This window comes from Onychostruthus taczanowskii, unplaced genomic scaffold (genome assembly GCF_017590055.1).
Source record: "Onychostruthus taczanowskii isolate IOZ18803 unplaced genomic scaffold, ASM1759005v1 scaffold1, whole genome shotgun sequence".
NCBI lineage: Eukaryota > Metazoa > Chordata > Aves > Passeriformes > Passeridae > Onychostruthus > Onychostruthus taczanowskii.
The window spans coordinates 33,706,539-33,730,391 of NW_024496525.1; the positions used below are offsets into that span (position 1 = coordinate 33,706,539).

Below are 23,853 nucleotides of genomic sequence, written 5' to 3' on the forward strand. Positions count from 1 at the left end.
AATATAAAACCAGGAGAAACTCCCCAGAATACCAACAAACCTTACAGTTTTCAGCCTAGATTACTTCATGGTTAATTTATTCTTATTTATTCTTATGCAACCTTGGGGTTTTTTTGCTTTCTATTTTCCCTGGTGCCTGCCCCTTTGAAGTATTTTTAGATTGAACTCAGATCCCCTCTTTGCCTTTGCTGGGTAAGACAAGACACATTCTTCTGAGTCTCTCCTAAGATAAATGCACTATTTTCCTACCAATCTGCTCTCATTTACAGCCACATCACAGGAGTGACCAGGACATGAGATCTGGTAGTCCAGGGTCAGTCTCACACAGCCAGCTCCTTCCCCATTTGGGGCTACATTTCACGGTGACTCTCCCATGTTCAGCATCCCATGGGCCAGACATCCCTTCTGCAAATGGGTCCCAGGCACTGAAGTGAGGATAAGGACATGATTTCTGTTGTGCAAAGTGGTCCTGTCACAGTGTCATAGCACGGTTTGGACTGGGACAATAAAGATCTTTTAGTTCCAAATGCCCTGCCATGGACAGGACACCTTCCACTCGCCCAGGATGCTCCCAGCCCCATCCAGCCTGGCTGAGAACACTTGCAGGGATGGGGCCGCAGCTTCTCTGGGCACCCTGTGCCAGGGCCTCACCACCCCCACAGTAAGGAATTTCTTCCCAATATCTGGTCTAAATCGGTCCTCTTTCAGTTTAAATCCATTCCCTCTCATCCTATCAAGATGCCCTTACAAAAGGTCCCTCTGCAGCTCTCTTGTAGCCCCTTTAGGGTGCTGTAAGGTCAGCTCAGTGCCTTCTCTTCTGCAGGCTGAACAGTCCCAGCTCTCCCAGCCTGTCTCCATCAGCAGAGGTGCCTCAGCCCTCTGAGCATCTTTGTGCCCTCCTCTGGATTTGCTCCAGCAGCTCCATGTCCTCCTTGTGTTGCGGCACTCCAGAGCTGGGCACGGTGCTGCAGGTGGGGGTCTCAGCAGAGCAGAGGGGCAGAACCACCCCCCTCACCCTGCTGCTCTTGATCCAGCCCAGTTTATGTTTGCCCTTCTGGGAGCACACATTGCTGGCTCACAGTGAGCTTCTCATCAGCTATGACCCCCAAATCCTTCTCAGGGCTGCTCTCTGTCCATTCTCTGCCCAGACTGAATTTGTCCCAGGGATTGTTCTGACCCATGTGCAGGACCTTGCTCTTGGACTTGTTGAGCTGTGCCCAGAGCCCAGCAGGTGACTGGGAGCTCCTGAACCAACACCAAAGCTGAGGAAGGGAAGAAGCACAAGATCCAGGGGTGCAACCAGGAACATTCAGCCCTCCTTTCTGCCAGCTGCTGTGAGAATCAGCGGTGGATGTCACCAAATGCCCTCTTGCTGCCACTCAGGATCCAGTCCCTCCCAGCAGGATGCCACAGGGTTTGCACAAAACTCACCTGGAGCTCTTTCGTGGCTGCCCCACTCACACCCCAGCACCTCTCAGCTCTGTGGTCCTGCCCCCACACATATCATCTTCTCCTCTCTGTCAGGAGCATTTTTGGGAATTTCACAGTGAGGCACAGGAGCAAATTTGGGGAATTGTTCCGTGGTGCTCAGCAGTGTTTACCTGGGAAACAGCAAGCAGCAGAAATGGTCTAAATACTTTCAGGCTTCTGGCAGTTCACAGAGCAATACCCCAGGCAAAGAAAAAGATATCTTGATTAGAATAATTATAATTGTCTTTTCCTTCGTTCTTTCTACAGAAATTCCAGTCTAAATTATCATCTAATTTCAGAGAGCTCCATGACCAAGATTATCTATGAGTCATTTGTAATTATGTGCCAGATTGTATTAAAGCATGAAAATACAAAGGTTTCTCATCAAATACTAAGGGGGTTGGGGGAAGAGAATCAAATTACATTGGAGCAAGATAACTGTTCCAGCCACTTTCTGATTCATGGCATCCAGCAATTGCAAAGGAAAAACATGGAGAAAATTCTCGTTTTAATAATTGTATAATTGTGAAAACTGACAAATTACAGGAAATCTCAGTTTAAGGCTGACATACCATCCCCTTCCAGTGCTGCTCTAGAAAACCCTGTAAGGAGCTTTAAGACTCTCCCATTCTGACTCTGCACTAATTCTCATGGGAATTTCTCCAGCAGCTTCGCCCTGGGCCCGAGTTTAGTGTTAAAAAGTGGATAAAAACTGCCCATTTAGAAACACAGTATGTATCTATCCAAACAGCTTTAGCTGGGGGCAGCAAACACAGCAGCTTGTCTTTCTGCACAAAAGAGAACACTCCAGCAGCAGGAAACATGCTGGGACTTCTGCATCTCTCCCTGGCAGCCTCCCTAGCCCGACTCTCCCGGGACAGGAGCTGGAAAACTGGGACTCCTCTCCCACAGCAGCACAGCCATGGCCCCAGCTCTGCAGCACCAGTGAGGAGCCCCAGGGCCAATCCAGACATGCTGCATGCTGTATTTGAAATAGCCAGAAGGAAGCAAAGGAGAAAATGTTCTCCATGTGGAAGGAGAGGAAGGATGAGAGGGGACATTGGAATGAGGGTCATTGGCTGCAGGGGCAAGTTTGGGGCTGGTGTCAAGGGAGACCCAGATGACAGCCTTGACAAGGCTCTAATATGTTCACTTCATAAATAAATGCACACATGAATCATAAAATAAATATTAACATGCTGTAGAACTTGGATGAGAACAATTGTCCTTCCTGAGAGAACTGAGTCCTGTTTTCCCCGTATAACTGAGCAGTCCTAAACAACAGGGAAAAGTCTCAAATCCCAACAGCCATGTAAAAAGAAAGCACAAGATGATGAGAACTTGCACATGATACAATGGTCTGGGATGAGTCTCCCCACAGATTTTCACACCTTTGTTAACTTGGATTCTGCCCATCCTGCCAGAGCCAGGGCTCCTGCACCTGCCTGCCACATTCCAGGTCAGCTCAGACCTTCTGCTCTCCACATTCACAAACATGGCAGGGAACTCATCCTCACCATCGTAGGCACAGCTCTTCCAGAGCTGCTTTGGGAGGAAATGAAGTTCTTTTGTTTTCCTTAACTTTGCTGATGGCCTCTCACAAACCTGCAGGCAGAGCTCTGCCACAACCCACAGGAATTCCCCACTACCCTGGGAAGGTGCTGCACTGGATTCGTGCCCCAGAGCCCTGCTGACAGGTTTGCCCAGCTCCAGGGAGAGGTCAGCTGTAGGGTTACACAGGTGCCTTCAACCATGCTTGGCTACACGAGCCAGTGAAGCAAAGTGCCAATAACAGCACTTATTTACACAAGCAGCACCATCACAAATCTGTTTGGAAAATCCAGGGGGCAATTAAACAAGAATATATTGGCATCTAGCATCCCTAGCTTGCCATGGGAACCATTTCCCTCTTTCCTGGGAGTCACCCTGTGCCTTAAGCCACCCCTGCCAGTTGATCCCATGACACACCTCACTGTGGAAAGGAGAATCCCTCCACACGTGCCCATAGCACAGCTCTGAAGCCTTCCAGGCGACCTGACAACTTTATTTTTTACTCAGAAACTCAGTCCCTTCCTGCTGCCAGGAGATATCCTGTTGTTTTACTCCACTGAAATGAGGACAGCTTGTTCTCCGTGGGATGCAAGTGTTTCCTGGAGCCCCATGTACCTGCCCTGCCCTTCAGTGACCCCCTGCCCCAGGGAAGAGCACTAATTCCCCTTTCCCTGCCACATCACTCTGGTCTGCCTGGAAACAATGAGACCTTTCAGGTGAAGCATCATTTAAAAAAGAGTGCCAGAGGCAGACGGAGCAGTCGCTTCTGGAGGGATCAGAGCATCCTGGGAATCTCCCTGGAGGGCTTCTGATGAGTCCAAGCTGCAGCACATGGACACAGGCACCACAGCAGTGAGCCAAGGGACAGGAGGAGACCCACAGCATTCAGGATGTGGCTTAACTTGGCACACATGAACTTCAGATTTCACTGATGGAGCCCACATTAAACAAGCACAGGCACCAGGATGTGACACAAGTTGAGTAATAAAGCTTCAGTGTGGGAACTGCCAGAGAAAGAAGCTAGCAGCAGCATCAATAAATGTGCAGGGCAAACGGGCCAGCTGCAATTTATTCTGCATGTGCTTCAGACATTTCACATTGTCTTCATTCCTCACCAAGTTTTTGTGATGCCTGTCGCATGAGCATGTTCTACACCCACATTTAGCTGCAATGAGCATCGCTCAGCAGCCTCACAAATGCTCCCCCTGCCTATTGTGGAGAGGAAAATAAACAAATTATTAATCTGAGATATTTATGGTGCAACATTTTACAATGACTAGTCAGCCTGGCTGTACATTAAAAGCTTTTTTGTTTTGTTTTGTGGCACAGAATGGTTGGTTAATAGCAGAAGGGAGGCACTCCAGCCTTTCCTTTCCTCAGAACAATTAGGACTATAAATGAAAGGTGAGACAGGTGGGAATGGGATTTCCTCACCTCATTCCTGGTGCCTACAAGATTGACACACTGTTCCAAGAACTCACCAGCAGCTCCTTCACATCCAGTGGAGAGCAACAGGCAGCCCAGGGAGTCACCAAGCTAAGACAATGGCTTTAAATGAAGGAAAATGTTCCTAGAGAGTAGATTGCCATATGTATATCTGTGGGTGTGGCTGCCACTGCCACACCTGAGAGCACAGAATGGTGAATTTGGAAGCCAGTGAGATAAAGAGGCCACATCAATGGAGCACAGTCAAAGCAGAGCAAGAACCTGAGTCCCTGTGACCATGGAGACACAGGTCTGCTTCTTCCCAGAACACCCTGGCATGGGAACCTTCCCAACTGCAAAGGTGTTTCTCCACCCACCCAAAATGCAGGGCTCCTTCCTGCCCCTTTGTGCCCTTGGCCACCACACAAGCCAGCACTGCAACCCGAGAGCTGGGAACTGCAACCTCTGCAGTGCCAAGCCTGGCAGAGCTGTCAGGAGTGGGCTGACTGGAATTCTGCAGGAATCACAGAGCTGTGGGTGGCAATTTGCTGCTCATCAGCCCCGTGGCCACTTGAAGGCTGTAAGCCAGGGCTCACCATGCAGGGCATCTGCTGCAGGGGGCAGAGATGCTTCTTGTCTGCCCCTGGCAAAGGGAGGGACTGTGTTTCTCTTGGCAAGTGACCCTTCTTTCAGGACAGGGCTCCACAGAAATTCCCACTGTTGGACAGAGAAAGCAGCAGAACAGGGTCTGTGTCACCAAAGAGCTGCTCAGGAGCTAATGGGGATGGTGATAAAATGACAGAGGATGCTTCCTCTTTGGTATTAATATCACAAAGCAGGGGAGAAGATGAAGAGCTGGTGCTTCCCTTGATGCATCCCTTCACTACTGGGATCCTGAAGGGCAGCTCACCCCGATCTCCACTTCCCAACCTCCTCCTGAGCAGCTGGCAGGGAAACGCTGCTTTTTGAGGGAGGAACTTCATGACAAGTCTTTGAAGCTCACAGGGCTTTTCAGACCAACTGTTATTTTCCTCAGGGCTACTAAGTAGAGAAATTCTCCTCTGCTGAGTGTCAATATCCCAGCAAACTGTCCTGTTTTCCCTTCTATGCATTGGTCAGGGCATTTCTAACAAGTCTATCACTAGAGCTCATTAGAGATGTTATTTCTTGCTGGTGTACAGCTGATCCTACACACTGTATCTGGAGAAAAAGGGGAAGGATTTCCTTGAGGACCTGTGCTTAGCTGTGAGGCCCTTCCAAATCTGAAAAAAAAAAAAAAAAAAAAAAAGCTTTTGAGATCCCATCAGCCGGATCTAGAAAAACCTGAAGGACAAAGGTCCCCAACAGTGCAAAAAGCTGACACTGAAGCTTGGTCAGGTGTAACACGGTCAGCAGTCCAGGGGAGGAACAAAGGGTTGGACAGCCTAAGGAGGTAGCCAGGCAATTACTCATTTAGGAGGCATTTTTTATTGCTTTTGTGAAGCATGATTCATCTCTCAGTATGTGCATGGGCAGTCGATCCTCTGGCTGTGCAAATGAATCAGCACACGCTCCCCTAGCCCTGCTCCCATGAGGCTGAGACCCTGCACAGCCAAAACCAGCCCTTGGAGGAAGCAGGTCTGAGAGTCAGCAGATGCCACAAACAAGAATTCACATGTTAGAAGGGATAGAAACCCCTCTTGTCATGGACTGGGTGTTGTGGATGTGAACGTATTCCTGTAAGGCAGCTCGCACCTCCTAAGAACGTGGCACTGGTTGCTCCAGAGAGAAATACAGAACTGGAAGGACCATCAAGGCCTGGGAAGGGTTTTTTGTCCACCATGTTCCTACCTGCTTCCAGCACAAGCATCTTATGCCTCAGGAAATTCAGCAAGAGTGGGATAAGGACAGGTTTTCATGGACAGGGCCTCAGTGCTCTCCAGCCTCATTTATCTTACCCCCACATGCTGCTGGTGCTGACATCCAGAGATGTCCAGAAGGAGCTGGCACACTGCTGCACTGCCTGTCAGGGGGCTGCCTCTAAGCTTCCCAAAAAATGTCTTGACTGCAGCAAGGGAATGAGGTGAATATACAAGAAATGTACTATTTCTCCCAAACTGCATCAAGTTAATGATATTTTCCTCCCCCCTTGCACCTCTGTAAATCAGCGCGTGGCTGTGGGACTCAACAATGTTTCACTGATGTAGAACCACTCTTGGGAGGAAACTGGTTGGTGTAAATCATCCCTTTCTATTTCCTTGTACATAATCTGGTGCCAAGTTCTGTCAAAAACATGGAGAAAACTTTCACTAGATTTTTCCAATGGCAATAGTCTGTCTAAACACAACTTTAAATGTCTGCCATTAAAGTTTTCTTCATCTCATTAAAGCGACTTGCAAAACCATCTGCTAGCTAATGAAGAGTTTTTAAAGCTTTAATATTTTATTTTAGAATGAAATATACAAAGGGGAAAACAGGACAGGTATTTAGAAAGACAATGGCAACAATCTGCTGTTCTTCCACAGAAAGCTGATGATGTTCACTCCCATGGCTAATTAAAGTGACTGAACACTTCAGCCTCTTGAATATTCCTTGTACAAATAATGCAATTCTTATTCTCAGGATATTTGACTAACACACAGCAACTGAAAGCAGCATTTCCAGGAACTATTTCTCAGCATCCTTCTCTTCCAAAAATACCAGTGACTGGTACATTACAGAGAAGGGCAGACAACATTTTTGCTCAGGGTCTGCATGCACTTGCCAAAATCTCTTGGTGGTTCTAGATTCCTTCAGCCCTCATTCACTTCCCTGAGTTACTCAGAAATTGAACAAGGGATGAGAAATCATGGTGAGATCATCAAGGACAGTGATCAGCCAGACTCAGAGCAAAGTGAAACCCCAAGGGACAGCACTGCTCTTTCCAGGAAAAGGAGATGTTGCCATTACAGCCCAGTCCCTTTTCCTGTGGAGTCGCAGAGCTGGGCAGGATGTGTCTGTGATCACCAGCAGGAGGACAACAAACTGGATTCATGCCCCTGTGAGCAATTAATGGCATGCAGTAAGGGAAGTCATGGGGAGACATCTGGGATGGCTCCAACCACCCCCCTCAGCAGTATTAAGGAATTATTAAACCCATTTCAGAGCTGAAATGAGGAGCAGTTTCAGGTCACAGCTTACCAGACCAGGCCTCCTCACCGCCTCCTCTTGCTGCTCGCTTCTTCCGTGGAACATCCTCTGATACCTGGACCAAGTGACACTTTCACACTTCAGGTTCCACCATCATTCTCTGTGCTGCTTTCCCCTGCTTTTTGTTTCATTTAACATCTCTGCTCCTCAGTTGTGATTGCTTACTCCTGCTGAGCACTGAGGACTCTGCTCAGAAGGAAAGCTGCAATCCTAAGCACAGTCCTTGCAAAATATGGCAATAGAGGGAGTAACTTAAAAAAACACATACATCCCACCCCAAAACCCCCCAAAGCACTTTCTTGGATAGCAAGCCACACTATGGCCCTATCAACCTAAGATATAATCACTAATTTAATGACAGCTAAGCCTGACTGTGAAAGTAGGCTTGAAATTAACTGGCAGAGCTGCTGCCTGCCTTCCAAAGCTCTGCTAAGTCCTGTAATGGCTGTGTCTTCATCCTGCCTACTGCTGGTCTTCACTTGAGGTGTCACAGATGGCTTTAATTGCTTATCTCCTTCTGAGCTTCATACCTGCTGTGGCAGATTAACAGATGGGACTGATCAGTGGGCTGAATGCAGCCCTTGGGACCCCTAAACTGCCTCTCTGCACAGTGATTAGTGCAATGGTTTCTCCCCACTCAGACAAAATTTGTAATCTTCTAACTGATGTACTGTCACATCCCACCTTTGGTGCAGCCCCCTTCACTCTGTGCCACATCCACAGGCAGTGACAATACCTGGGGGCTGTGCTGGGCAGCTTTACAGGGCTGGCACTACCCCTGCTGACAGAGACCTTCTGCCCACCAAGAGGCCAGGGGACATCACAAAGTCCACACTTGCACGTGTGCCAAGAGCACTGGCCAAAAGTGTTTCAGATGGCATCTTATTCATGCAGTGCAGCCAGCAACTCTGAACCAACATAAATTATACTGGGAAGATGAACAAGATGAAAGATCATCCATCTCACCACAGGCAGAAAATACACTCAGACTCTTCCTCGTGGTGCCTGATGGCCCAGAAAGAAAACACAATGATTGACATTGTGCTGATTTGGTGTTGGAGACCTCAGAGGGTAGGTCCCACTGATTTAATGCACCATGCAGCAGTAACTAACAATTTCTCAGAGGCCTTACATAACAGTTTGCTTGAAAGCAGTGAGTAGAGTTTTGAAAACATTTGCTTTAGCTGTATTTTATGCCATGCCAAGCCATGAATCTTACCTGAATGTGCTGGTGTGTGTTGGACTCTCCTCTCTTGAGCTCCCAGAGCCTGGGCAGGAATCACAGCCAATACAAGGATTAATCTGTTTCCCAGACACAATGCTGTGATGAAGAACTGTTATTCAATTCCAACACATCCACCTCAGAGTAAGGCTGTGACCACCCAGAAAGTTCTGACAACCTCAGCCATCCCCATGTATATTAAAAGCAGCAGAACAGGTAACTCCTCTTCCTGTTTAATTAGGCAAGGCTTGACAGAGTAAGAATGGGACTTAGCACAGTCTCTGGTTTTACTCCAGGACTGGTTTTACCCACAGTACTCTGGTTTTACCCCAGAGCACTTCTATCCCTTCCTTCTACCACCTTCTACTGCTACCAGCTCTAGAGACTGTTGGTAACAGCACAGACCCTCGAGTGATGTACCCAGCAAAGCTCTTCCTGCCTCCTGCTCACTGCTTATTGCACAGTCCAGTGCACATCATTACAAAGCATATTCCCTCGTCTTTCTGGTTTTAAAGCAGTTTTTCTTCTTAACATCAAACTACAACCCCTAAACTCACTCTAAATAGTGGTGGTTATTTTTTGGTTTTTTTTTTTTTTTTTTGGTTTTTTTTTTTTTTTTTTTTACCCCAGAGCACTTCTATCCCTTCCTTCTACCACCTTCTACTGCTACCAGCTCTAGAGACTGTTGGTAACAGCACAGACCCTCGAGTGATGTACCCAGCAAAGCTCTTCCTGCCTCCTGCTCACTGCTTATTGCACAGTCCAGTGCACATCATTACAAAGCATATTCCCTCGTCTTTCTGGTTTTAAAGCAGTTTTTCTTCTTAACATCAAACTACAACCCCTAAACTCACTCTAAATAATGGTGGTTATTTTTGGGGGTTTTTTGTTGTTGTTGTTTTGTTTGTTTGTTTGTTTGTTGTTGGTTTTTGGTTTTTTTTTTTTTGGTTGGTTTGTTTGTCTTTTTGTTTTTTTTTTTTACTCAAGAAACAATGATAGCTCATCATCTCTTCTTCCTCATCTGGCTTGGTGTCCTACGTCTTTCGATACTCTCCAGTGGACTGCTCAGGTTATAAATTATGAATATCATGCAGGATATACAATGACACAGAAGAGGCTGGAATTCTTGTGTGGAAAAGGGACAACACTGCCTCACCTCTGCTGCTGCCAACATGGAGCTTTTGCCCCTCTTAGTCTCTGTGTACTAATCCCTTTTACTTTTCCCACAGAAGAGCACTGAGAAAAAAAATTACCCGGAAATCAGAGTGCTGGTGTTGTTTCTTTTCATTGCTCTGTTCAAATTCTTTAATTTACTGTATTTTCCTGCTTTTAAAGAATTGAGAAACTTTACTAGGAGCACTGAGAGCAGCGAGAAAGCATTCTTGCTGCAATCTGGCAATAGAAATGGATAACACAGTGACTGCCATCCCTGTGCCCAGTACTGTGTGACTTACTGCCCTCCCACACAATAACAAATCTACAGCTCAGGCTAAAAGTTGTTAAATCCTGTGCTCCTGGAGTCCCACGGCAAGAAGGGAATTTTATTTTGCATTTTTATGAACTGTATGTGCCTCCCTAATTTCCATGAGAATGCACAACAGGTCCTGTAAGAAAAAATAATTACAATGAAGCCACTCACCAAGTAAATTTGTTATGCCCTAAGTCCTGAATTCTCACTGAGCCTCCTTTCTCAAGTACTTAACTCCTTTTGTTAAACAACCACCACTCACCAAGATCACTGCCAGGTATCAGGGTGGGCAAAAAAACCACCTGAATAATGTGCTGTAACTCTTCCTATAGACAAGACAGGAGTAGAAAACTGCAACAGCCTCTTCTGTATTACAAAATACCAACATAAGAACAAATGTGCTATGACCTACTGGTGACAAATGAAGGTAATAGAAAGCCTTGTAAGATTTCAGCTTTATTAGCATTATTTAACTTCTGAGACCATTAAAGGAGGCATATTTGATGAATGTAGCTGTGGGGACAGAATGGTTTTCGTTATGAAAGCCTGGTATGGCACAGAAGAGAAAAATTAGAGGACAAAGCCAAGAGCTGTGCAGCCTGGGAAGAGCAGAAAAGATGAGGCCAAGGCAGTCAGTACTTTTTCACAGCTCAGATGTTAGCAGGGAGAGGGCATCCGTGACGGACACTGCTGGAGAAGTTCCCAACTCCCACTGGAAATGGCTGGAACAGTTGAAGAGAAATTCAGATAAAAACATCCCAATGTCAATGAGAGCAGAAGTGTGCCTTGATCACACTATGGGAACACAGTGAAATGCTGGAATGACACATACTGCCTTATCAAATCCACTGTTAATCATCCTTTTATAGGCTAAAACTTTGCAGGAGACACTCCTGAGGATCCAGTAGTACCTCTTTTCCCAGCAAAAAATAAAGGGATCAAACAAACATCTGCACAAAGGGCAGATGTGGATTTTTGTCTCCAAACTGTGACAGCCAGATGTTGATAAAAGAACATGATTTTTAACTCAGCACACACCTTATTTATCAAGATACAACTTTCAGAAACAAGCACTGGAACAGTTCCACTAAATACACACACCATATATTATTCCCACAGTCAGTTAATTATACAGCTTAGTGGAAATGCCTCGTTAATGTTATGTACTTTACAGAAAGTATCTACATCTATCAGTGGAGCAGTATATTGTAAAAAACACTTGCCTGATTGCTGTGTCTTCCCTTTTAGAGACAAAAGAAAGCTCTAAATGACAAATTTTGGCCACGACCAACCAATCACACAGCAATCAAAACTGAACATTTTTAAGAACGAAGACAGGAAAATCAGAAATCATCAGGAGAGCATCATAGTAACAGACGGGCTACGTAAAGGTTTTATTTTTTATTTACAGCAAATATATTACAATAAAAAAGGTTAACATGACTCGTGGTTGTGGAAGGATGGTACATATGCATACATCAAAAAGGTTTCATTTTCTTGGCACTAACTGAACCGAATACGAGGATTCAACACAAAAATAAGAAACAGAACATTTATTAGGCAAACTCTAACTGTACACATCTGCAACTGGGGTTTCAATGCAATCTGAAGAACACAAACAAGTCATCAGGATGGCAAGGACTTTTTTGATGAACATGTTTAACCCTCAAGACAAGACTGTCTGGCACCATTTAAAAGTTGCTGTACTGAACACACTGATTTTAAAGAAATGTCACAGATGATTAAGACACTGAAAATGCACTCAGCATTGTCTGGCACCATTTAAAAGTTGCTGATTTTAAAGAAATGTCACAGATGATTAAGACACTGAAAATGCACTCAGCACAGTGAAGAAGCCCATTATTTTCCTTATTTTTTTTTTCACTCCCACAGTACCAGAGTGTTAAAAGGCTGCATGGCAGACAAGCTGGATGCAACAGCTGGAGAATTTTTCCTGTGAAGCAAAGTGACTTGCAGCAAGAGATGTGCTTTCTACAACAAACCCAATGATACACAGCTTGTGTGGCTTCAAGGAAGATGATCTAAGAATAACAAATGTTGAAGCCTTATAAGCTCTTTACATCATAATCAGAATCCTGAGAAAAGCAGGATCCAAATTACTCCAAGTGAATTTGGGCTTACTTATACACAACAAAATTGTCCAGATATACCAACAGTAGTAAACAGAGTTAATGCAGTGCTAATCTTTTTACATTTTAATGACTAGCTATAAAAACAGAAACTAGCATGTTCAAATCTGTTTACATTTCCTGAGCTTTGTTAAATGAAGAAGGAATGAACGTTACAAAAATCCCGGTAAGTCACCAATAAATTAAAAATGTACATAACACCACTATAGCTTAAGAAGCTCAGAGTGAAGTCTGCCTAGCCAATATTCTTTCTTTAGGAATCCAGTACAGAAACCATGCCATTAACTTCACCAGCAATACTGAGATGCTATGGAATTGTAGGTCTCTTTTTTTTTTTTCTTTCACTCTTCCAGCAGATTGCCTGATGGCCTTTCCTAATCAAATCATATCAGAGTATTCAAAAACTGCAGTCCTCTACTTGCAGTGCAAAAAACAATGTTCTCAGCCACACAATGCACTACTGAAATTCAAATTTCCTAGCTGCAGTTATTTGGGTGGGCTCTCAGCTCTCACACACAACACCACCACCCTGGCAGCAGGTTTGGTATCCTTAGGGGGAACAAAGCAGGAGACTGGAGGAAAGACCCTCAGCAAAATCCATCTTAGCCCATCTTTGCAGTTTCTTTAAGAGCCAACATCTTGCATTTGAGAAAAGCACTCGACCTACATGAGTCATACACATGTTTATTTATGCATGTTTATTTCCTGCATAGAGAATACTGTGTACCTTGGAATAAAACCCAAGCCTTGAGAATATACTGAGAGTATATTTGTAGCAGTGCTATGGAAGATTAATTCAAACCCAAACAATCAAACTCAACGGTCTCAAAGACTTGCAGTGCACAAACTTGATAAAACAAACCACTTTTTAGAAAACTGTCTGCTTATAGCATACTTCTATTTTATGGTGTAGATAAAAGAGAGGTAGAAAAGTTTATCTCCTCAGTATCAGTTTCTGTGCAGTATTTATAAAAGGTCAGAAAAAAAATCTATAGCTTTTCAGTGAAAATGCCAGCTTTTCTCCTAAGAATTATAAGGAATCTCTTATTTCCACTTAAGTGCTGCAAACTAAGTAACTAGAATCTGGTTCAGAAGAGCTATTCTTTCCAGTAGCCTTACCACACCAATTTTGTTACCAAGTTCTGCTTCTAAGAAGTCATTACAGAAATGCTCCTATACAGGGCTCAAAAATTCCTCACAGATACAACCCACCAAGCCATATTTACCAGCCAAATAGTATCAAGTCTGCTCCTAAAAAAAGCACTCACTCTTGCTCGACTTGCATGATCCATCTTATGCAAGCTACCAAGAGGGACAGAGAAGAATGGAAGTATGGAAGGCTGTGTGGCCCTTCCCCTCTTTGGTGATGACCTCAGATGTGAGCACCATTATCACCTCGTCTGGCAGAGCATCCTGAAGCAGCTTCTCTTCCTGCCACGATCCAATCTCTGTAGCAGGAGGATGGATGGTGCTTTAGTAACCAACGCTCCTCAAGAAAGGGAGGAAGGCACACCCGACCAGGAGACACAGCTGAACAGAAACTGTGCTGTTAAGATAAATATCCATCTTTCCCTGGTGTTAAGAGAAGCCTGAAGCACTACAGTTTTCATGATTGTCACCAGATAAGGGAGAGAGATGGAAACATCAGCTGCAGACATCAAGAGTGTGATCCAGAGTGCAGTGCATTTCCCACGGAGCCCAGAGCCTCGGGCCCAGCAGTGCCAGGGGAAGGCAGGTCAGAGGCACCCGGGTGGGATCTGCCCACAGGGCTCCACTCCTGACCCCTGCTCTCATGGCACTGCCAGAACTGATCTATCTGTGACAGAGGACCTGCCTGCTGACATTTCGGGGCACACAGGACTGGAGCTCCAGCTTTATTCACATAGCAACGACTGTTCAAGGATGGGATTTGAGCCATGAAAGTCAGGCTGCTGCATGGTGACCTTTAATTTACCCAGTGAATGCTAAGCAAATTACATTAAATTAAATTCAGTCAAAGCAGATGCTAGCTTATTTATTAAAAAGCTCAGCTTTCTCTTTCTTTCAACTGGTTTTAGAGACCAGCAGCTCTTGGGAGCAGACCTTCACTCTAACTAAGTCAGGCAAGAGCAGCTCCACAGAGCTGGCCAGAGTAACTCTCCTGCAGCAACACCAGGCTAAAGTAGACCTGGCTTTCCCTAAGGATGCCCAGCAACAGCTCATGAGTACAGCATCTTTGCCTCCTTGCTCCCTGCACTTCCTACCCAACCCAGGTGTTCTCCCTCCTTCCACAAAAACCACACTGGACTCACAGTGGAAGACAATTCTTCATTGCCTTCTACTGTCAGATATTTTAAGAAATCTATGAATTTACTAATATAAAGAAGTATTTACTCTGTTTCAGAAAACCAGTACTGCTCTGCAAATATATAACTTGTCATTCACTTTTGACAGGTTGGGTAAGGAAACTCATATACAGTAACATGGTCACAGTCACAATCCAGGTTGGAAACATTTCCTTCTGTCAGCTGTAGCATGATGAGACTGACTAATGTTCCTGTACTCAAATAATCAACAGGCCCTGTCCTTCAACCTGCTCCCTTTCAGCAGTATGCCTAAAAGCAGTCACATAAATAAGAGATGTGCTGCTTTCAGGCACACAGGCTTCATGCACAGTCTGTTTTGTCTCTTTTCATTGTTCTCTGGAAACATTACTCTCATTAATTTAATTCTCCAACTATGATCCACCAAAATAAAAATAAATTCAAGTAGGAATCCAAACTGGTTATTGCTGGGTTATGGGTCAATGTAAACTGACCAGACCCAATGCCAACCTTGAATTCACTTTACAAAAGTAAGGATTGTTCGATTACATTTGCTGACCATAGACAGCTTCTTTCACTATTCATACAGCTTGAAGACCGAAGATTTGCTGAGAACAAGACACAGTCCATGTCCCCTGGAAGTAAATGGAGCTAATAGCCATCATCTTCATCCATATCACAGCCATAATCTGAAACACACAAAGACAAGGGCATATAAAAATGCAAATATTCCGGGTAGATGGAAGACATAATAGAAGCATTTCTTCTTTAAGGTTGTTTTCTTGCTATGTAACTACAGGATAAGTTTTGCCTTAGGCAAGCATTTAAAAAATAGTCTATTTTCTTAGGCCTAAATAAGTTCTTGCATGTACTTCCCTCAATGAAATAAAATTATTTTTAAGCATGTATGTGTAAATATCTCTTCTCACTTGTCACTAGACCCTCATTTAGGAATACTTGGCACATGTATATGTGAAATACTTGCTTTAACTTAGAGGCTAAGGTGATCAAGCCTGATTGTTACAAGTGACTTGGCACACAGTGGCTGATAAGCAGCAGCATTACATTTACAAGCAGGCACGTTTTTCACTAGATATAGGCACCAAGGAAAAAGCTGGTTTGTTTATATTATTCATGGATTTATGAGCTGAAATTGCAAGGGTTCAGAGATAGCTCAGAGTTCCCATCAACATCAAAAGAGTCATGGAATGAATCCTGACCAATGCATCTGACTCAGATCTCCCTTATCTACTTACTTCTAGACTTAAAATTTTTGCCCAGATTTTTTAATCCAGTTTTGTTTCCTTAAACAATGCTGAGTGCAAAGACTGCGTGCTGTGTGTCAGAAGGCAAGTCTGTATGTTTCTAATGCACCAATTTCTCTTCTGTGTGCTTCTGAATGCACTGCACAGATATTTTCTGCTGTGCAGATGAACCTATGGATAATTATTGCGTTTGAGCACTGAGGAAAGTTAAACTTCATATTCCAAATCCAACACAGGGCAACATCTCACCCAAAGAGACAAGCAAATGCTCAGAAGCAGAATTAAGTGCAATCGATAATGATTTGTGTAGAATGGGTGAAGTTCACCATCTGTAATTCATGTAGTTATTCCAGGCAGACAAGTCTAAAATCCACAGAGAAAGCAGCTAGGAAAGAGTTATTTGCTGTGCTGAGCAGCTCTGTACACCTGCATTCGAATTCTGGGAATACTACTTTCCTTTTCCTTTTTATTTTTTAACTCTAATTTTTCAGCTGTTGTCCAGACCAGACAGGGAGTAGTGGAATGTTCTCAGAATGGTTCAAAATTAGTAACATTTAGAAAGAAAAAAAACTCAGTGACCTTTATTCTATTTTTGTGGGGGGTTTATTAATAAACATAGACCCACCCTCCCCCACATGGATGCCTTTTCTTGGGAACGTTATTCTAATAATAAATGCAGGCAACAAACTGTTTTTCCTACAGTTCAGCAATTATTTTCCAGCAGAGAAATCAATTTAAAAGCAACAGACACTTCTGTGAAATGTACACATATTGTCCATGAAAGCTAAATGAATAGTGATGGAAAGATTTTTGCAGTAAATAACATTTCAGTGGGAAACTTATTCCCATCTTGAGTCTTCGCAACCCATAATTAGCAGCTCCCATTTTAAAAATAATTTTGTGTATTTTCAAAGCTTAACTTCTAAAGGGAAGTTTTTAATAAAGGATAAATGTGGATGTGCCCAGCTAGGAAAAACCACAGTGGAGAGGAGACTGCCTTTTCCTGCCAACAAAGAAATCTAATTAAACCAGTGGCTTTGCTGGGTATCCCAAAGAAATTAGCACACATCTGTGTACCATACATGCACCACCAACGCCATTCCTGCACTTAGGGAACTCCTGCTTCCTCCTAACACCTTCCCCAGAAGCAGACTGTGATGATTTGTTGTGTTTTGAGCTGGACAGACACATCCCCAGGGCTCATGGACAACCTGGACACCACCGCAGCCTCCACTGAGGAGGCACAAGGAGAAGGGAGAGGAGGCTCAGGGCACCCCAGGCACTGCTAATGGAGGGGTTACTGACCCCTAACTCCTCAGATCCACCTTAATAAACCCAGTGCTGGAAAACACGTCACACTTCAGTTTGTTCTTGAGAAGCCTTCTTAGCCTAAAGCTCGAGATGCCAAGTTTTCTCAGCAGGAGTCTCCAAGGTCAGGTTTCAGACAAGGGTAATTCCAGGCTTCCCACAGGAAGGGGCAATGCTGAAAAGGCAGCAGGAGCTCTGGGACAAGCAGGGGTACCCTGTGTGTCCCCACCCCTGCAAGAACAAAGCCCACAGCACCAGAGATGGTAACCCCAGCTCACCATTTCCTCCCATTAACTGCAAGGCGCTCATGCAGTGATCTTCATCTTCTTCTACCTCTTCCTCTTCCACCTCTTCATCAGGGTTGTAAGCTACTGGGCCACTCTCCACAAGCACAGCTGCTGGTTTTTCTACATCAGAGGCTTCAGCCTGTGCATTTGGAAAGCTAACCTGCATAAAAGAAGAGAGAACAGTAGAGGAGCTCCTCCTTTGGTCCAATATTTGTAGAGAACTTTAGCAGCATCCAAACAGTAAGGACAGGAGAGATGGAAGCTCACATCCAGTGCTCTAAGTTCAGCTGTTCTAATGGGAGTCTGAATGAAAGTCAGGCAAAACCACCCAGTTTTCACTTAGCTCAGAAGCAGGCAACTGAAATATCCTGTAATGGTCACAGCAGAACAAGGATTCTCTGGCAAGCACAAGGGCAGGAGAAATTTGCAAGCGAAGTCTCTTGAGTAGAGCACTGTGGGAAAACTTACAAACCTCTCCCACGGTGTGCTCAGCTCACATCAGGCCTATTACAAAATAACACGTTATTGACAATTTAATGATAGCAAAAATGTACCCTTCAGATCAGAAAAAGCCCAACATGTATTAGTTTTGACAGCTCTGGTTGGATTTATTTGGCGGCGCAATGAGCTGTGGAACAAATAGCACTCTGCAGACAGCACTTAATGTGATGGCAGAGCACTCAGTTGATAATACACACTGGCACCTGTACCATTACCTATGGAATTCAGCAGAATACTGATCTCCAAACACTAACTTGGGAATCAATCATGGATGGGACCTGTTCCGTACGTGGTCCTCCCCAGCTGCTCCAAGGTTAGGCAGGACACAGCATGGAGGGAGAGAAACGGCAACACCACAAGGGAACAGAGGTGAATTTGGAGTAGGTAGTGCTGTCTTTGGTTCACTAAGGAGAGATCTGGGAACAGGGCAGGAAGCTGCAACAGCCTGTGCCAGCACAGCCCAGGCTCTGCTCTTTCTTCTCATTTTCATGGTGTGCTCAGTCTGGAGCTCACCTCCTTCTCTCATCCAGGGAAGAAACATCACAGGAGCTTTACCTGGATCAGCTCTCAAACAGGTTTTTTCCACAGTCATTCTGTACTTGGACTGTTGGGGGTTCATACATCAGAGCCCATGGCACACAAAACCAGCCAGTTAATAGCAATTGGAAGAACCTTAAAGATTAACCATGAATGCTGGGTTGTCATGTAAAGAATTCTGAGAAGGGAATATTGACAGTACCTGCCACCAGTCAGCTGTTACCAGCACCAAGTCATCTTCCCTAGTAAGAAAGATGGAAAAGACTGGGACCACTTCCTTGGAAGGACCAGTGGTGAAGTGCTTCTAAAAATGAAGGTCCAAAGGAGACCAAAAACCCCAACTCCTCTGGTCCATACCATGAGAAAAGTGCCACAGTGCTCTAGGTTTTAAATTACAGTACACAACCATGTACTGCTATATGTTCTCCAATTCCATAGGCAGCAAGCTCTGATAAAATGCTGCAGTTTATTTTTATTTTTATTTATTTATTTATTTATAAATGTATTTACTTGGGATGCAGTATCTCCCAGGATTCCTGCAACTCCAGGCACTTCAGAGATACACCATAAGAGAAAATCCCTGCACCAGAAAGTTGACAGTCTAATTATTCAAACATCAAAGCTTTTCCTGAACTTGTCATATACCATAACAGTCAACCTAAAGAATCTGCCTGAGTTTTTCAAAGTCATCTCAGGGTTTGCTCCAATAGCTCATTAATAGGGCAAAAGACACCTATTAATTTTAATAGAAAATCAAGTATTTAGATATTAGGATCAGTCAAAGACAGGATTTCATTATTTTTTAATGCTCAAATTAATCATATTATTTAGAGGAACTTCCCTCCAGTTTATATTTCCTACCACTGCTTTTGCCTCCAGAGTGATCAAATTGAGTCCATCTTGGTATAAGCAGAAATAGACACAAGAGTTTGAAACAAATCAGCATCATAATACACATCGATTTATATGTTTAAAAGTATCCATCTGCTCTGAAAAAGTGGGTGAATATAAAGGAGCTACAATTGAGTCATTATTTTTTTTAAATTGCACCATGCTAATTAAAATGTGACCTTCTTCTAATTATCATGTCCACTTCCAGACTGCTGTACTTCTAAAAATGTGCAGAGTTTTCTAATGAGCATAGAATAAGAAGTGAAAATGTATTTCCCTAGGCAGGATATCAAACTGTTTCTGAAAATCAATGACTTTTAGTCATGTTAAAAATAAGGCAGTCAAACAACACCTTTAAATAGAACTTCCTGAATTCACTTCCAGACATCCTGGACTGGAGTTTGGCACTTAGCCTGATGTATGGATGGGCAATTGTCAAAGGTGTTAAACTACCCAAGGGAACTGGTTCACTTTCAGAAGGATGTCAGTCTCACACGTTCACGGGCAAGAGGGACAAATACCTTTGGTATACTGAATTTTCAGATATGCAGTAGACAGTTTGCTGTATAGAAAATGCCTGTGAACACTCTGTACAGTGTGAAATTAAAGTGAAAGAAAGCAGCTATCCTTGTTATCTGGTTTCACTGAAAATAATAATGATGTGAAAATAATCATGATCCCTTTGGGAGGTGCACAAAGCCACCCAAGGAGGGCTTCTGGCAGTGGCCAGTTACCAGCACTAACTTTTCCGTGGCACTATTACATTTTCAAACCAGACAAAGCAAAGAGTATACAAAGAGTATAACAGAACAAAGCCAGGCTGTATAGGGTAAGCTCTTTCCACACTGGCCTCTGACAGAAGCCCAGCCCATCCCTGGAGTCAGCTCTGGGTGCACAAAAGTGGAGTTTGCAAAGTCCTTCCTCTCTGTGAGGACAGTCCAAGTGCTGAGAAACAGGCACAAGCTCTGCCTGCTCCTACTCCCCCTGACCATTTATTTGACATGGCCCTTTTTAGATGCTTTCAGGGAGTTTTCTCTTTTCTGCTGTCCTATGAAGCATCATGAGGCTGTGCTAATGTTCCTGATGGATAAGTAAGGCAAGTCTGGGTTAGAAAACAGCAGATCTCAGCTTTGCAGTGTTCGCAGTCACCAATCCCTGGCCTGATCAGACAAACAAGAGTCATTTCTTTTACCCTTATCTATCACATGACCAGAGCCAGGCTGAAAATAGCTTGTGGGAATTTCCAAACTCAACCTGTTGCACCAGGAGAAGTGCTGGACTTTTCATACCTCTTCAGTGGCAGCCTTCTTAGCAAACTGGGTTGAAATCAAGGGTCTTAATCTGCAAAGAAAGAAAGAAAAAATGCTGAACACCAGAAAAGTTGCACAAGAGTTTGACATAGAGTATTCATTCTCCAAACAGTGAAAGCACTTTGCTAGTGTTATGTTGTGCAATTACTTTTTTAATGATTTAACATAAAGAGCAGAGAGCCACAAATGCCACGATAATTAACACACACATTCCCTTGGAAGCGTCTGTCCCAGATCAAGGTAATAATAAAAGATGCCAGCACAGTAGCAAAACCTCATCTCAAACTGCAGCCCCAGCTTTTCCCCAAGGTCTTTGAAACAGCTGTGTTTTGTCACATTTTACAAAAAACAAAAGAAAACTTATTTTTGGAAGAATGCAGACATGGCAAGACTGGGCCATGCTCTGATTACCCAGCAGTGGTCTGCAACGGCTTCTCTGCATCTGATGATGCATAGAGGATACCAGTAAGATCATGCCATAATCATCACAGACAAGAATTTAACATCCAGCTACAGAAATCATCAAAAAAACCCCCCAGGGATCCTGAATAGCTTGAATGAGAAATGACAGAAATTGAACATAAACATTTTTAAAAATTCTGCATCAGATGTGAAAGAGACCTGCATATTTGGGGGAGAAAAGCTGGATCAGTATGACTTTACAGCTAAGTGTTAAATATTATTATTTCTGAAAAACATTTCATAGTCTGTTGTTTTCTTACTGCCAAGAAGGCTGTTCTCAATCCATCATTTAGTGTTACTTTCTGGTCTCTCCTGCTCATCTAGATGTATCTAGTCACGAAGAGGATGACTTGCTTTCTACAGAAACACTGCTCAGACAGCTCCTCAAGCACGTCTTTTAACGAAGTCTAGGCAAACAACTTAATGAATACCAATTTATGCCTCCAGAGATACAGTCTTTTATGATAAGCAGTATTTTACTCTCATTTTTCTGTTAGTCATTCCTCCTTGTTAACACACAGAAACTCGTTGTTTTCCTACTTATTTATTTATTTCAAATATCAGCAAGAGGAAACAAAACCCCAGAGAATGAGCAGGGGAGACTCAGATCATTATCTCTGATGGTGGAGACAATATTAAAATACAAGGTATTAGCTAAGCTCCAGAAAGGTTCAAAAACTGGTCATCTCTGAAATGCTTTGCAGGACCCAAAAGGCATTTCAGCAACTCAGGTAATTGAAGGTGCCTCCTCCCAGCAGATCAAAACAAAAATAAGCTAAGGGAATTTTTCAGGAGCAGTGCCACTGAAGAATCCAGAACACATTATTCTGCTACAGATACTTCTTTTCATATTATATAATTACAAAAAATTTCAAGAAAGATATTCACTTGACCTACATAAATATCTATTACTTACAAATCCTGGTCGACTTCTGGGCTCAGAGAGATTATATTTGAAGACATGGACACACTCCTCCCCATGTGCTCAGCCTTCTCTTTCCATTATCTAACCCCAATTGTAGAGTTTCCACCTTTAAATGCTGTCAAGTCCAACCTGCTGCAAGGAGCAGGGATACCTTCAACCTGAGCAGGTTGCTCAGAGCCTGTCCAGCCTGACCCTGAATGTTTCCAGGGTCAGGGAATCCACCACCTCCCCGGGCCTGTGCCATTGCCTCACCACCTTCATAGCAAAAAAATTTCTTCCTTAATTCCTGAGATGTGAGAGTACCTATCTACTTTCAATCACTGTTTTCCAAAAAATCACCCTGTTTTAGATGGTTATAAACATATGGATGCAGCAAAGCCAAAAGGCTGCATAGCTGAAGGATTCTAATTACCAAACAGGTTGTGTTTCAACGACATGACTGAAAAACACCCAACATTGGTAAGAAATTAAAGACTTTTATTTTAAATTCACAGTCATGATTATTGCAATTAACATTGTACCAAAGATAGCACCTTTTCCCTCCTGCTACCCAAAGACATCAGACCTCCCTGGAGCACCCTGAAAATATTTCCTCCCCCCAATTAAAATCAAGCTGTTGAGTAAGACTCACAAGGTAATCAGAAACTGCTGACATTTCTTTTAGAGCAAATTATACATGTGCTCACACAGTGAAGAAAACAATCACAGCTACAGGAAGCAGAGTAAACATTCCAGTTTCATTTTAATTAAAATGGTCCCCTAATGAAAATAAAAAGATTCACGTTTATGAAAAGCCTATTTGCAAAAACTTTAGTGCTACATCCAAGAGCCCTTCCATACCATTTCTCAGCAGCAAGGGACTCACACCCAAACTGAAATTAAAGCTGTATTTCTGTTCCACGAGAGCCACTCACAACATGCACATCTTCACTTCCTTACTACAAATACAGCAGTGCCATCTGATCTGGCAATATAGTTTCTCTCTCAGCATAGTATAAAATGCATCCAAAAGCAGTGGGGTGGATCCTGCTCCTGCCATGGATGGTCAGCACCTGCTGCAGGCCAGATCCAAGGGTGGATCTCCTCACCTGGGTGGAATGGCCCGGCCCACTGCCTCTCCATACTACCTGCTTCCCAAAACAGTAGGCATAACCCCAGAAAAAGGTAAAACCATCACAACAACTTATTTTCCCGCTGAAATAATGGCTCTGATTCAAACTACAGCTATAAAAGTTACAAATATATAACGCCCTTGGCTCTCCTTATGCCTAGGGAGAACCCTACTATTACTGTACAAAACCATTTAAGAAGGTTTTATACTTGGGGTGCTGTTTTGTTTCTTAAATGCCCCAATGTCCTGACCTCCTTAAACCAGAGCAGCTGCTGCCACACCAGCCATATGGAGCAACAAATTACTGGCTGCCATGGCTACAGATACAGGCTCCTTCTGCTGTCTGGCTGCACCTCAGAGGGCGGAAGAAAGTGTCTTCATGGAAAAGCACGCCCGCTTTTGAGGCTGGGACAGGTCTGAGTATTAATGATCAAAAAGCACCTTGAAAAAATAAGTAATTGAAGTATCTTATCCAGCTTTCACTGGGCATGACACAACC

At 43.7% G+C, this 23,853-nt stretch overlaps 1 protein-coding gene across 1 annotated transcript in view; it reads right to left on the reverse strand.

Moving 5' to 3' along the window:
• Positions 1-12,077: 12,077 nt before the first annotated feature.
• The window catches only part of BRF1 (BRF1 RNA polymerase III transcription initiation factor subunit), a 172,434-nt gene continuing 160,658 nt past the window's right edge, over positions 12,078-23,853 (reverse strand). The window contains exons 16-18 of the mRNA XM_041420749.1: positions 20,836-20,887; positions 17,609-17,777; positions 12,078-15,446 (exon numbers count right to left, since the gene is read on the reverse strand). Coding sequence (XP_041276683.1) covers positions 15,409-15,446; positions 17,609-17,777; positions 20,836-20,887 — 259 coding nt within the window. The 3' untranslated portion in view covers positions 12,078-15,408. The remainder of the gene's footprint in view (positions 15,447-17,608; positions 17,778-20,835; positions 20,888-23,853) is intronic.